This window comes from Sinocyclocheilus rhinocerous, unplaced genomic scaffold (assembly GCF_001515625.1).
Source record: "Sinocyclocheilus rhinocerous isolate Xijiao unplaced genomic scaffold, SAMN03320098_v1.1 scaffold3932, whole genome shotgun sequence".
NCBI lineage: Eukaryota > Metazoa > Chordata > Actinopteri > Cypriniformes > Cyprinidae > Sinocyclocheilus > Sinocyclocheilus rhinocerous.
The window spans coordinates 66,250-81,841 of record NW_015665812.1 but is presented as its reverse complement, the minus strand read 5'-3'; the positions used below and the strand labels follow the sequence as shown (position 1 = coordinate 81,841).

At 38.9% G+C, this 15,592-nt stretch overlaps 1 protein-coding gene across 1 annotated transcript in view; it reads left to right on the top strand.

The window, feature by feature from the left end:
- The window catches only part of elovl2 (ELOVL fatty acid elongase 2), a 72,547-nt gene that overhangs the window by 35,197 nt on the left and 21,758 nt on the right, over positions 1–15,592 (top strand). Inside the window, exons 3-7 of the mRNA XM_016542599.1 lie at positions 9,480–9,667; positions 9,784–9,861; positions 10,054–10,225; positions 11,404–11,528; positions 11,683–11,817. Coding sequence (XP_016398085.1) covers positions 9,480–9,667; positions 9,784–9,861; positions 10,054–10,225; positions 11,404–11,528; positions 11,683–11,817 — 698 coding nt within the window. The remainder of the gene's footprint in view (positions 1–9,479; positions 9,668–9,783; positions 9,862–10,053; positions 10,226–11,403; positions 11,529–11,682; positions 11,818–15,592) is intronic.

Here is a 15,592-nt window from a genome sequence, read left to right as displayed (position 1 = left end):
AAAAAACATTATTGAAAGAAAAATTGCACATTTCATAAAATAAATTATTACACAATTATGGTCTCCTGTATGAAAAAGCCTGCATGTGATTTGGCATTTCTTTATATTTACAGTTTACTAATGCTGCTCAAATGTGCCATTAATGTACTTGTACAAAAATATATAGTGTATTTTATACAAAGATAACTGATGTAAATGACAAAAACAAAGTTTAAGGCTGATGTCTCTATTCATTTTCACAGAAGCAAAGCAGCAGATGTTATAAATAAAAACAGTTACCAATGTTATTGAATAGAATATATTACAAAACCGTTATTGCACGACATAGGCTACACAGACAATCAGTCGGAGATGCGTTTATGCATTTTTTTTTCTATTTTACGCATTAGTAGTAAATCAAGACTTCGCAAGTTCTCTTGTAAAATAAAATAATAAAAAACAACAACAACATGGAATAAACTGTGTAAAGAAAATGAGTAAAGAACGCTCAACATTAGGCTACTAAAAAGGTTAGTTTAATCTCGCAAAAACTCCCGTTAATAAAAAATCTGACTACACTGCACAATTAATCTCTTACACTGCATCTTTGTTGTTTATGATGAATTCAGTGCTTGCACGTACACCGCTTTTATTATTATTGCAGCTTAGATGTTCAAATAGCTGCAGTACTCCGACTTTGCCACAAGGAAAAGTGCGTACGCCTGCTCAGACCCTGACGTGGCGTTAAGTACTTTTCCACGTCAAAGACCGTTTTTATAAATATGAACGTTGCCGTGGATTTTAGCGTACGCACACTCTAAGATCAAATCTGTGCGTACGCACCTTTTATAAATGAGGCCCCTGGAGCTGGCCCCACCACAAAAAAGTACAATAGTTACTGTTTTCAAAATATTTGTTATAGTCCCTTGTTATTTTGTATTTTATTTGTATTTTTTGTATTTTTTATTTATTTGTATTTTGTAAATATGCTTATTATGACAAGAAAATTGTCGATACCAGTAAAATTTCAGAATAAGCAAATTACAAGCAATAGCACAAAACAGCAAGTTTCAGGTTTGTAGGTGTTCAGGTGCAGAAATTGAATAATTAAATGTAAAATAACACTGCACAGTAGTCAACTGTTTTCATGGATACTTGCTAAGATATCAGGTATTTTGACAGGAATTTAAATGTATTTGCCTGTTCAAGTGCAAAACCCCGAAAGAGAACAGGCTTCAGGGTTTGTGCATTGTCAGAGCCGCGACACGACTCTCTGTGTCAGAGAAAACAGCTTTTGAGTACTGCACTCAGTTCCCTTTCAGTCGGTCATTTCGATGTTGTCAAAGTTCAACACTAGGGGTCTCACTTGGGAGCCAGACACCAATGACATCATTGAGAAAAGGCCAATGAAATTGGCAAGCAAAATTTGCATAGCTGGCCATGCCCCAGATATCTGGGAATAAATAGGCCAGCATGGCATTTGCTCACTCGTTCTGTTCTTCGGATCTGATGCAGCTTCTCTAACTGAGAAGCAGCACTTCATTCACCTTTCCAAAACCTCGTCATTGGATCTATGGCACAGGCAGCTCTCTCTTCCTTGCTTATTTTTACGTGTACGAACATAACATAGAGGGGGAGGCAAGCAAAGGCTCGTTTAAAGAGAAGGATGTTTATTAAAGATTTCAGTTGAACAAAAGGAAGAGAAAAGTCACAGCAAAACAACTGCCTATTCAGCCCCGTGTCCAGGTTTCTCTGGGCATCAGAAAAGTCCCACAACTGCTTCCAGCGTCGTAACAGCATTTATACCGTTATACCGTATTAGATCGGCATCTAATGAATGAAGACAAATAACAAAACTCTCTGCCACTAGGGGGCAGACATATCATTACAAGCCACCACTTGTGAACAGAATAAAATAAAAAATTACATGCATATGTAACAATCATACACAGATAAGTGATAAGTGTAGTGAGAGTGCCCCTGGGTGTTTGGGTGACGGAATTTCTCTAAAAGAGCATTCTTGGTCAGATTGTGTATTGCACAACATGCCTTTCTGTCCGTGTAGTTCTGGTTGCGGTTTGTACATCTCACTCTCTGACAGGCGCGATTGCTGTGCTCAGTGTTTGGGCCATGCCCATGCTGAAGCAGCTTTGGTGGATGGTTTATGTCCTTTTTGTGAGGGCATGGCTATCGGCACGTTGCGTTCGCTGAGTCACCTCAGCTGCTTCCCGTCCTGGCCCTTCTACTTACAGGTATGTGGCCTCGATGATGTGCACTGAAGGAGAGCAAGGAGATGTTGCGTGAGCAGTTCCGCCAGATGAATTCCCGCAGACGTTCTCCAGTAGAGTTACTGGGTGAGTTTGAGATCCCACCTCATTGTGGGTTTGATCTCTCATTCAGGGCTCACGATGAGGATGATTTGTCTGTCGCAGCATCGGAGGGTGGGTCTGACAGTTTGGAAGCGGATGACTCGACTAAACTGCCACTTCTGGGTGCTGTGTGTCAGTCTGAGCTTGACGCTGAGATGGCAGCCGTGCTTACCCGGGCAGCAGATAGCATCAGGCTTTAGTGGACTCCTCCACCCTATCTTGAGCCGTGCTTACCCGGGCAGCAGATAGCATCAGGCTTTAGTGGACTCCTCCACCCTATCTTGAGCACTCTTGGTTGGATGATTGGTTTTTGGAAACCGAGCGCGACACTCAGCCACGCTCCGCCCCATTTCCTTTCTTCCTGGTGTTACTCTGTGTGTCCTTTTATCTTACACCTTTAACCCTATGATTATTCAGGTAGGGAAAGGATAGTCAAATCTAGCCTAAACCATGAAGTACTCACCCACCCACAGGTTGCAGTCCTTCAAGAATGATGTAGAAGACTCCCTTGTGGTTGTTCTTGTTTGAGGCTCAGTTTGTAGTTATAAGTAAAGTCCCACGGGAGGCAATCGTAACAATAAAATCTCTTCTTTTATTAGTTACAATACAAAGCAGTTAATGCAAAAATAAAACAAAATCAGCTAAGCTGCGAGTTCTAAACTCAAACTCTAAACAGCAAAATTGGAGATGGTGTTAAGCGCCCCTCGATAGGGTATCAAGTGTCCTTCATGCTTAATGTAGGCAACATCTAAAGAGTGGTTTACTCCTCAGACCTTTTATTCTACTTTTTGGGGAATATGAACCATGTCTAATAAGGAAGATGTCGCTTATGTTGCTGTCTGTGTCTAGCACTCTTCCTCTTCATCGTAGTCTTTGTCTGCCTCAACTCTGCTTGATGTTACAACATGCTTTCTTCACCCCTGTGTACCCTCTTGTTAACCTTTGTAGTTGATAACATAGCATCAAACTCATGAGCCTAACTTTTACAACTGTTGCTTATTCATCCTAACAAAGCAAATATTGCATGTGCAAGCATCTTTATATCAAGGCATATATGGCATTAACCTAAAAAGAAGCAAATAACACATAATTGAAACAGGTAAATAGCAACATCAATATCCATATCCAAAACACTGGACGTGTACGAGGAACTGATGAAATTGTGCAGGCATATTTTTTCTGCCAGAACATGATGCACCGGCTCCTCTGTTCTCTGGGGACCAGCGAGGGGGTTCACAGACCTCCCTCAGGTGGAGAGGTTGGTTGTAGTGCATTTTTGCCCACAAAACGCCTCCAACTGGCGGGATCGCCTGCGACTCACTGGCCCCGCAGCAGCCTGGACCAGCAGTCAAGCCTGAATAACGGCAATCTGCTCACAGGAAGGTGGCACTGCAGCCTGTGATCAGTCTACTAAGAACCCTTGGAAGGATTCAAAGTGGTCCTGAGATGAGCGACCCACAATGGAGAGATTTGCAGACCAGTCAAGCTCCACTTCCAAAGGGGGGACAAGAAGTGGATGCTGAATTTGGCTGTCTGTGACGGAAAGCCTCCGAATGGTCAACATAAGAGCAGTTCCTTTTTTCCTGGGTCATACATACAAACAGCGTTTATGGTCCTTGTTGCCATGATGACCAGGCGCTGACTTTGAACCTCGGTGAACTCCGGTTCCCGTGTACATCAGTGGCTTTTTCAACAGACCTGAGGAGCAAGGTTGGTGTTGTTCATCCATCACCATGTGTCATGAGGGACACAATGTCTTCTGGCATGATGAGTCTTGCTCCACAATGCCGCAGGAACCCTGCCTCAGGTACATCGAATATAGTTCCACTGAGGCCATTGGTGTGGTGTCGGACTTTGGGTAGCACTCTAAGCCCACCCCGTTAGTTTTTCAGGACCATTCGACTCAGCTATGTGATTCAGTTCACCAGGCACCCACCCAGGTTCAGTGGTGTTCTTTTTACCTCGGTACGTGGAGAGAGTGCTGCTATCCTTTGAGTGGATATTGATGTCCTTCGCTATAGGGCCTATCCACCTAGCTGAGGTGGAGTAGTGGTTTTACAACCCCTACTTTATTGTACCCAAGAAGGTTAGGGGGGCTCAAACTGATCCTGGAATTTAAGGTACTGAATCAACCCTTTCACAGACTCCCATACAACATGCTCAACCTGAAACACGTTAACGTGTCAGGTACTGGGATTGGTTTGCGGCTGTAGACCTAAAGTATGAGTACTTTACCTCATGTCTCGATCCTTCCAAGGCAGACCATTCCTGTGGTTCGCCTTCGAGGGATAGGCATACCAGTACAAGGTCCTCTCCTTCAGGCTGTCCCTGCCACCTCGCATCTTACTTAAGCCACAGAAGCTGCCCTTGCCCCCTCGAGGGAAGTGGGCATTCGCATCCTACCTCGATGACTGGCTATATCAGCTCCCTCTCTAGAGTTGACATATGCACACAGGGACATGGCTTTCAAGCACCTAGCCTGAATGGGATTTCAGGTCAGCTGAGAAAAGAGCAAGCGGTGCAGAGCATCTTTTTTCGGTGTATCCACTCACGTTGCATGTCACAACTCGCCTGCTATCTCCTTTCGTGGAGCCAGCAGAGACTCCGGGTGACCTCAGTCATGCAGCAGATTCACTCTCACAACAGGTTGCCTTCCAGGCCGAGTGGAAACTCAATACCCCAGTGAGCCTCATTGCACAGACACTGTGCAAAGTCACGGAGGTTGCAGAACAGGTCCTAATGGTTGTGAGCAAGACCAACAAGACCTGGTTCTCGGAGGTCATGCTTTTAGCATCAGCTCCTCCCTGGTGGATTCCCCTAAGGAGGGACCTCTTTTCTCAGGGGCAGGGCACAATATGGCACCCTCGCTCAGACTTCTGGAACCGCCATATCTGGTCCCTCAATGGGACAAGAAGGAATTTATGACACTGAACCACAACACTGTGGGTGGCAGATCAGTTTGGAAGCACAACCTGATTATTAGATTCCTGAGAGGTGCACGATGGTTGAATTCTCAGAGACCGCACCTTATCCCCTCTTGGGATCTCTCAGTGGTCCTTCAGGCCTTACTGAGAGATCCATTTGAGCCTCTCCAGTCAGTTGAGCTAAGTGCCCTCTCTATGAAGATGGCCTTCCTGACTGCACTCACTTCTGTCAAGAGGGTGGGGGATCAGGAAGCCCTCTCCTTCAACGAAACCTGCCTAGAATTCGAGCCAACAGACTCTCACGTTGCCTTGAGACCCCAGCCTGGGTATGTTCCAAAGATTCCCCCTACTCCCTTTAGGGACCAAGTGGTGACCCTGCAATTTTTCCCTTCTGACGAGGGAGACCCAGACCTGTCTCTGTTGTGCCCGGGGTGAGCACTGTGCATCTATTTTGAGCACACACAGAGTCAGATTGTCTGAACAGCTCTTTGTCTGCTTTGGAGAACAGTAGAAGGGGGATGCTGTCTCCAAACAGAGAATCTCTCACTGGTTTGTGGATGTGATTCTCATGGCTTATCAGGTCAGAGGGTGACCAAGGGCATTGCTGCTCCATCAGCTCTGGCAAATGGTGCCTCACTAGTAAACATTTGTAGAACTGCAGGCTGGGCTACACCTAATACATTCACTAGATTTTACAATCTGCGAATGGAACCAGTCTCAGTAGAATTCTGGGTGTTACCACCTGAATTCAGAGGCCTGGTAAGGTGGAGAGCTTGCATTTATTGCTCCATAGTGCAGTTAGTGCTCCATATGTTGTGACTCCCTCTGGCGGTCCCATATGTGTATCTTCCACTGCTCAAGTCACTTGGACAGAAAAGGTAGATTCGAGATCGGTCTGTAATTAATTAGTTCTTTGGGGTCAAGTTGTGGTTTTTTTTATGAGAGGCTTAATAACAGCCAGTTTGAAGGTTTTTGGGACATATCCTAATGACAATGATGAATTAATAATGGTCAGAAGAGGATCTATGACTTCTGGAAGCACCTCTTTTAGGAGCTTAGATGGAATAGGGTCTAACATACATGTTGTTGGCTCAGTACCTATTAAGAACTCAGTTTTTTCCCTGTACAGAGCATTTCTCTGTCACTAGGTACTGTGCTTGGTTGTTCTCCTCCTGTGTGGAGCCCACCACAGAACCTTCCCTATGTAGTGCTTCCTCCCAGTAAGTCCATAGGTCGTTTCTCCATGTTACCTTCCCTTCGGGTATGATGTGTTCTCCGGAGTGTTCTTTCCCCACTCAGGGATACAAACGTTTCTCCAATGTTAACAACACTGATGTTCAATAACTACGAGATGTTCTTTTGTGTCTTCTTGCACTTGAATGGTGTACAGTCGCATGAATTTTAAAATCAGCAAGGTGTATTTGTCCGTTCAGTGCCAGAAGAAGTGAAAGAAAACTGGCTTTGAGGCTCGATCACATGTCAGAGACGCGACGTGGCTCTCTGTGTCACAGAAAACAGCTCAAGAGCACTGAATTGAGTTATTTCATGTATTCTTGTGCTTGAATGGATGAGCTTTTGTGAGGACACAGCAGTGGCCCGATCGGAGCATTGACAGATCAGTCAACTATCCCGAGCGTCTTTCACACTGGCCTCTGGCCATCAGACATTCCTTACTGCCGAGACCTGACCTGGTAACGATCAAATATGTTGGCTTAACTTGGCAGTGTATAGGAAATATATGTAGTTATTTGTAAATTTAACCGATTGAAACGGAAAGTAAAAGAGTGGAGTCTTATCCTGTGGCATTTTACTGAGCCAATGTAAGTCTATGGTAAATTTTTGATTATTAATTCTATGAAAACTGTATGTATCATCAGTCTGAAAATATATAGCAACAAACTTCAGAACAGGGCCAAGGTCTCTTGTAGCATTAAAGCAGGTTTGTAGGTGTTCATGTGCAGAAATTTAATAATCAAATGTAAAATAAAACTGCACAATCTTCATCAAAAATAGAGTGATCCTTGTGAAAGACGTAAATGTCAAGAGCAATAGTGATTTTCTTGTTTTTGATGAATTAACATAAAAGACAGACATAAGCTCACATTAATTCACTAATCCAATATACTGATCCACATTATTTATCAACATTTTATGTTCACTTGAGACATAAACGACTGTTTTTGATGATATTCACCAAGATGTATTTTGACATGATATATTGATATATTGATTTAGCTTGTCAGTATGAATTAAATGTATGCATTTAGTTGTAAATTTAACCATTTCGAAAATGAAAGTGAATGAGGGGAGTTTAAAGATTTCTTACCCTGAGGCTCCCTCTAGTGGAATGCAATTGTCCTCTAAAGGGGCATTTCTCCTCGGCCAATGTAAGTCTATGGGACATGTTTGATTTTAATAATTATTTATACAAAAACTGAAAAGATATAGCAAGAAACTACACATCAGGGCCCAGATCTCTGTCAAGTTTGGTTTTTGTAACATTAAAACCCTAGGAGGAGATACAGTCAGAAATTTTAGTCTCAGAAGAAGAAGAGGAGGAAGAAGATTGTTTTCATAATAGTTTTCTATAGACCCTAAATGTCAACATGATATAAGTAGGCTTATTAGTATGTGATCATCTAAAAAAAAACACACACACAATAATTAAAAATATACTTCAGTATATCTTTAGTTGGACTTCCTCACACTTAAAGTACATTAAGTACAACAATTAGTTGTTCCAATTTAACAGACTTTAAGTTTACCAGTTTAGTTTACTGAAAGTACAATTGCACTGTATTTTTATTAAGTACATAAATATGTGAATGTTTTTGTTATATTCTTAAAATTTGAAATAAATGTATTTCAAATACATTTTAGAAGAGGAGGAAGAAGATTGTTTTCATAATAGTTTTCTATAGACCCTAAATGTCAACATGATATAAGTAGGCTTATTAGTATGTGATCATCTAAAAAAAAACACACACACAATAATTAAAAATATACTTCAGTATATCTTTAGTTGGACTTCCTCACACTTAAAGTACATTAAGTACAACAATTAGTTGTTCCAATTTAACAGACTTTAAGTTTACCAGTTTAGTTTACTGAAAGTACAATTGCACTGTATTTTTATTAAGTACATAAATATGTGAATGTTTTTGTTATAGTAGTATAGCAAGAAATAAATGTATTTCAAATACATTTTTGTATATATTTTTTTTCACTAGGGAAGGCATCTGTAAAGGCTTTTCAATCGCCTATTTGGCCAAATTGTTAAGTGGCTGGGATTACTATTTTAGTAAAATTAATCACATTCAATTAACTAATTTGATGTAAGGAATTTTTATGTGATATTTTAATTCATCACAATAGATTGTTATTTCTTTTAAACTTATTAATGTAATACTTTGTTCATATTGTCATCAGATGTGCTTATGTTTTTATATATGAAATAGAATGAAACATTGGTGCCAAAATGGCGCATGTGACTTTTTTTTTTTTTATTAAAGAGGGTTAGATATTTTTTTCTGAATAAATGTTAAAATAGTGTTTAGTCAGTATACTGTCATCCATGTGAGTACACATTTTTGTTATAAAAGATTGAAATCAGTTCACAAAGTCAGATCAAACTATGGTTTTTGTTTTGCCCCTCCTGTAAAGTTGGTGAAATGTCACTTACGCCCTTCTGGTTCTCACCCCTCTATACTGTATGTGTGTTTTCTGTGGAGTGTGAACATTGTAAAGTAGTTATGATTTAAAATTATTATTTTAGATTATTTGTATAAAATGTCCACTGATGCTAGTAATTTTTTTATGTTTAAGAAAAAAAAAATATAGTGTTGCCCTTTATTTGGTTAGTCTTCTGCCAAATACATAATTTTCCTTCAATTTAATTTTTTTTTTTTGGGGGGGGGGGTTTGTTTTGTTTCCCACATTAAGCTTACTTTTGTTTATAAAATGTAATGTAAAGTCAGCCTATAAAGAAATAGCTTTTTGGCCTCCATAATCATATAGTTATGGCTACATAGTCATGTACTTGTCTACTAACAATGATTTACTGCATAATGATATGGCATGTCACCTAGAGATGAACAATCAGTTTTGCTAACAAGATTAAGCCAAAGTTATAATAATTTTAAGTAACTTCTACAATATATAATAAAGATGCTGTAAACAGTGTGATGATGTGTGTGTTTGATGTTAGATACTCGTGTGAGAGGATGGCTCCTGCTGGATTCCTACACACCAACATTCTTGCTCACCATCACCTACCTCCTAACAATCTACCTGGGAACAAAATATATGAGAAACAGACCACCATACTCACTGAAACATGTTTTACTGCTGTACAACTTATCTCTTGCTATGTTGTCTTTATACATGCTGGTTGAGGTAAGTGAGCATACAGTATGTTTACATGTATGTTTGTGTCTCATAGTAGCAAAGTAGGTACCTAACTGTTGGTGTCTGCTGTTCTTACCTAATGTTGTGTTTCATGTGTTTGGTAGTTGATATCATCAGTCTGGTCTGCAGGTTATCGTCTTCAATGTCAGGGTCTGCATGAAGCTGGTGAAGCAGATATCAGGGTGAGTAAGAAAAACAGCACTTCCCATTATTTCTTTAAATATATCTACCTACACTTGTAGCGTAAATAATATTCAAGGCATATGTAAAAAAAAAAAACAATAATACAGATCACACTCCGTGTAAATAAGTCATTGTCATATTATGCTGTTACGTTTAACTTGCACTGAAAATGTCACATTTTACATGGATAGGTAGCAAAAGTGCTGTGGTGGTACTATTTCTCCAAGCTTATTGAATTCCTGGACACCATCTTCATTGTGCTGAGGAAGAAAAATAACCAGATCAGTTTCCTACATGTGTATCATCATGCCTCTATGTTTAACATCTGGTGGTGTGTCCTCAATTGGATACCCTGTGGACAGAGTAAGTGAGCGTGAAGGACAAAGTTACATAAAGGATAGAGACAGTATTGATGTTTCAGAGCAGAAGCAGTATTGTTTTAAGATGATATTTCAAAAATGAGCTTAGATTTTGCTTTATGTTTTAACAATAGTCAGCATAAAATAATAATGCATATGATGTAACATCATAAATTTAGATTACTACATGCTAAATACTTTTTCAAATAGTGAAAGTATTTTTGACATATACATTATATATTTTTTTCTCTGGAATAGTATTGAAAGAAATGTAAAGACATTACCTGTTTATAAGACAAGACGTCCCATATTGGTGTCCGCATGAAATTAAATTTACTAAAGGTATTTTATATACATAGAAAGCATATAAAATGCAAGTGATCATGCAAAATTTATTATATAAAACTTCTTGCTGACAAATGGGCAGCATTTCTTTATATTATATGTTACACTCAGTAATATTTAGTGGGTGTCTTCTGTAAATCATGGTAAAAATTTATAATTAACAGGACACATTTTAATGTACGAAAAAAAGCCATATTAGTGCCATAAAAGACATATTAAATTTGTATTATTTTGATGCTTGAAAACCCCTTTTCATATTTGACTTTGATATATACAGTATTTATGGGGTGTACCGGTACACAAAATTACGGTTTGGTACGTACCTCGGTTTTGAAGTAACGGTTCAGTATGTTTTCAGTATATTTTGAGATATTGCTTACAAACGGTTTTATTAATGTCTTTCCACGGTTGAAACACTGATTGAGCAATTACATGAAACCTGAGATAGTCATTCATGTTTATTTCACGCTACATCTTCTAGTAAACAGGAAGGTTTCCGTGCTGCCGTTTGAACTAAGGAGCTTATAATCTTATTATAAATCTTATTGCGATTATTGGACTGCTATATATAATGTTAGTGAAGTTTCATTAACTCATCAACTGAAATAGCTTAGACTGTCAATATCAATTCATTAAAATGATATATAAATTTTCATGTGCAGTGGTTAAAACAGTGATGTATTTGTTTGGTACCCATGCATAACTCGAAAGTCCTGTAATACCAAATGTTTTGGTACAAAAACATGTTCTGTTACCCCAAAAATATTATATATGTATGATTATATATATATATCTTATCTTTCAGCTCAAACTGTATAATGCAACATCTTTGTCTAGGTTTCTTTGGGCCAACGCTAAACAGTTTCATCCATATCCTCATGTATTCTTACTATGGTTTGTCAACCATTCCATCCATGCACAAATATCTGTGGTGGAAACGCTACCTCACGCAGGCTCAGCTGGTCAGTGTGCAACCTTTCTATCCAATTATACTGTTCTCTTACATTTCAATTTCCCTTCACATTTTCTTGATACTTTATATTCTGTCGTGTTATTTTCATTGTACTCCATGTGTTAGATGATTGTCTCCCAATAATGTTCTCTTCTTTGTCCCAGGTTCAGTTTTTATTGACTATAACACACACAGTAAGTGCATGGGTCGTTCCTTGTGGTTTCCCTCTGGGCTGTCTGAAATTTCAAACCTTCTACATGTGCACACTTGTCGCCCTGTTTGTCAACTTCTACATGCAGGTACTACTCAGAACTTCTACTAATTAAAAAAATTTACATATTCTTTAGTAAATATAAACTTGAGGATGATGCCACCAAAGAGAAAATGGTTCGGCAGCTCTGGCCCTCAAGGTCCAATGTCCTGGAGAGTTTAGCTCTAACCCTAAGGCCAGTTTCAACACTGCATACATCTACGGCGCATTAAGCTGGATTTATACTTTCACTTGGCTCTGCTTTGCAAACCGCTGCTGACTGCGCACGCACATCCACGAATTCAGAAGGCATTTATACTTGCGTTCACCGTTGAGATATTCTTTGAAACGACAGGGGGCGCTCAAACAAAATCATCTTTTAAATCAGCAGGAATAACAGTGAAGTAGGAATTTTCCGGGTATTACGTCAAATCATTCAAGATGGTGTCCCGCAAGCAGTTGATCGATCTATCCGGACAGGTGCTTACAATAAATACAAATGTGAATGAGGCCTGTCTTTCCAAATACAAACTACAGTCCCACAGTGATTGTACAAAAAAAAAAAATAATAATAATTGAAGAGATGCAATGCATCATTGATGTTGTCATTTATGTTTTTATAGTAGCTTTAATTGCTGCTGTACCAATGTCTATTGATTAAAATTCGTTATCAAACTTTTAGTTGCATCTTTTACTTCTGTACATAATTCAGACAAATTTCTATCTATTGAAGTAAATAAACATGATTACAACGGTATGTGATGTTATTGTTATGTGTAGCAACCCTTCAGCATCGAACAAATGAAGCAGCGTTTTGACGGGTGCCTTCGATTTATTTTACTCAGATGCAATAAACTTCATTATTGAAGTATTAGTTGTCTCAATTCCTTGTTACCAATTTTCTCCATGCATCACAACCATTGATTGACTTCATAGCATCATAACAATAACATCACTGCACCATGGCACCATAAACTATAAGAAAAAAAGAACCCATAAACAAAAGTAAAATAAACTCAACCAACATTCACAATATAAACAAACAATCATTAAATAAAATATAAACATTAACTACATTAAATATACATATTTAACAATATCCAAATTAATCAACAATATTGTAACAAAGAAATACAAACAAAAAAAACAAACCTCGCTCTGCTTGCCAAAGGGATACTAAAGCTGAAAACTGGAACCATTTTCCCGAGTTCGTCCACCGGTTAACTCTTTGCAGTCTTTGGAAATATGTCCCTTTCTCAGACATCTGAAACAGATGTGATTCTTGCGAATAAAAGACCTTTTGTCTTTCATGGGCTTTTCTGCAAAGATAGGACATTTAGCGATACTATGTGCTTCACTCTTACAAAAAGAATATGGTGATGTTATCTTGAACTCTGGCCTTGTTGAATCTTTAACTTGAGCCTTTATGTTAAAAGCTTTGGCTCTTTTGGGAAATCTCTCATCTGAAACCATAGAACTCATTAGAAGTGGAGAAGTGAAAGGATTTCAAGCTATCTTAGACTCCTTCTGTTCAAAGAACCCTTCCACTGCTTTGCAAGCTTCCCCAGCAAGAGAGGTTTTCAAGTAAAACATTTTCTCACATTTGCAGGAATTGATTTACGATCAATAAGTGCTGTGAAAAACATTTTCCTATCAATGAACTTTAGAGGATCACCAGAGATAATCGTTGGTTCTGGAACAGGTAAATGACTTATGCTGAGGGAGTTTACTAATACTTGGGCAAAATTTTCTGTCTTTTGAGTCGTTTTTGCCTCTTGAAATACTTGTGGAGAATGGAATGACTCTACCTGAAGGTTCAGCTGGGCTTTATTATCAGCTTCCCTCCATCCAGACCGAGTTACATTACCTCTCTCCTCTTCATCTTCAAGATTGCTCTCACAATTATTGTAGGCCTTCACTCGAGCTGCGGCCACTTTAACTTCTTTATCTACTTGTAGCATCTGCAGCCTTGTCCTTTCTTCCTCTAGTCTTAGGTGCATCTCTGTTTCTTTCTGTTTTATTTCTGCTTACATTCTTGCCTCATTCATCTTCCAGTCATTCTCCATCTTAAGTAATCAGGCTTTTTGTTAAAATTTTTCTTTGCTTGCTCAACTTTGGCGGCGAGTTCTGCTTCTGAGTCGGCTTTCTTACTGGAAGCTTTGGAGGAGGTCTTTGATGTCGTTGATAGGCTTTCTAAAGTCTGTGATGATTCTGAGATGATAGTCTCTGTATTGGTGCAGCCAAAGACGGATTCATACTCATCTTTATTTAAAGGGGTCATATGATGCTGCTAAAAAGAACATTATTTTGTGTATTTGGTGTAATGAAATGTGTTTATGCGGTTTAAGGTTAAAAAAACACATTATTTTCCACATACTGTACATTATTGTTTCTCCTCTATGCCCCGCCTTTCTGAAACGCGTCGATTTTTACAAAACTAATCGGTCTGAAAAGCGAGGTGTGCTCTGATTGACCAGCTATCCAGTGCGTTGTGATTGGACGAATACCCACATCGTGACGTAGACATGTGGGGGTGTGTTAGAATGAGCCGTTATAGGATGGCATGGTTGACTCTTAACTTTTATAAAGAATATCTCTTTGGATTTGAGACTTTAGTCTTTGCAACTTTACAGATCTTCTTTATGCACCAAGAGCTTGTAACACTCCAAAGAGAAAGGAAAAATTTAAATCACATCATATGACCCCTTTAATATCTGCCATTCTCTTTCACAATTTCTTTCTTATGGACCTCATCAACAATTTCTATTCATTTGCTCACCAAATCACTAATTTCTGCAGTCAGTACTAAAGATGAAAACTGGAACCATTTTCCTGAGTTTGTCTACCTGTTAACTCTGGAACAAACGTGGACTACTCTTGCTCTATTTCCTTTCACTTATATCCTATACGTGTATTGCTCCCTCTAGTGATGACACCAAGCAGAGAAAATAAAAGGGAAAGCTCATTACATTATGTGATATGTAAAATAAGAAGTGACATGTATGAATTCTTCAAAAGAGCAATGTTGAGCAATATTTTTTATTCAGAATACAATATAATACAGACAGTGTAAATTTGCTGTCCCCTCAAAATAACTCAACACAGCCATTAATGTCTAAACTGCTGGCCACAACAGTGAGTACACCCCTAAGTGAAAATTTCCAAATTGGGCCCAATTAGCCATTTCTATCCCCGGTGTCATGTGACTCATTAGTGTTACAAGGTCTCAGGTGTGAATGGGGAGCAGGTGTGTTAAATTTGGTGTTATCTCTCTCACTCTTTCATACTGGTCACTGGAAGTTCAACATGGCACCTCATGGCAAAGAACTCTCTGAGGATCTGAAAAAAAGAATTGTTGCTCTACATAAAGATGGCGTAGGCTATAAGAAGACCTTGCCAAGACCCTGAAACTGAGCTATATATATATATATATAGTTCAGTCATGAAACTCTAGATGGCACAGGCTGATGGGGTGTTAACGTAACTGATGATATTCAGAGAGTTAAATGACTTGGCACAAGCTGATCAGCCAATGAGCTTACTGATTTGCATTTATATGGCCTTACTAGCATTCATTTGAGATTCCTGCAGCGGCTTTCAGATTTCTCTGAAACTCAACAGCTAGATAAGTTAACGGTTTTCACTCTGATTTCAGTGCATTGTTGCATTCGTCAGATGTACATTTTTAAACTAGAAAACATACAAGTTGTAAAACTATGTGCAGGTTATTCACGTGAGGAGTAATTACTAAGCATGTATTGTTCATATAACAGCAGTAGCATTAGCAGCAGCAGCAGCAAGCAGTTTTCCTAGTTCATGTATGT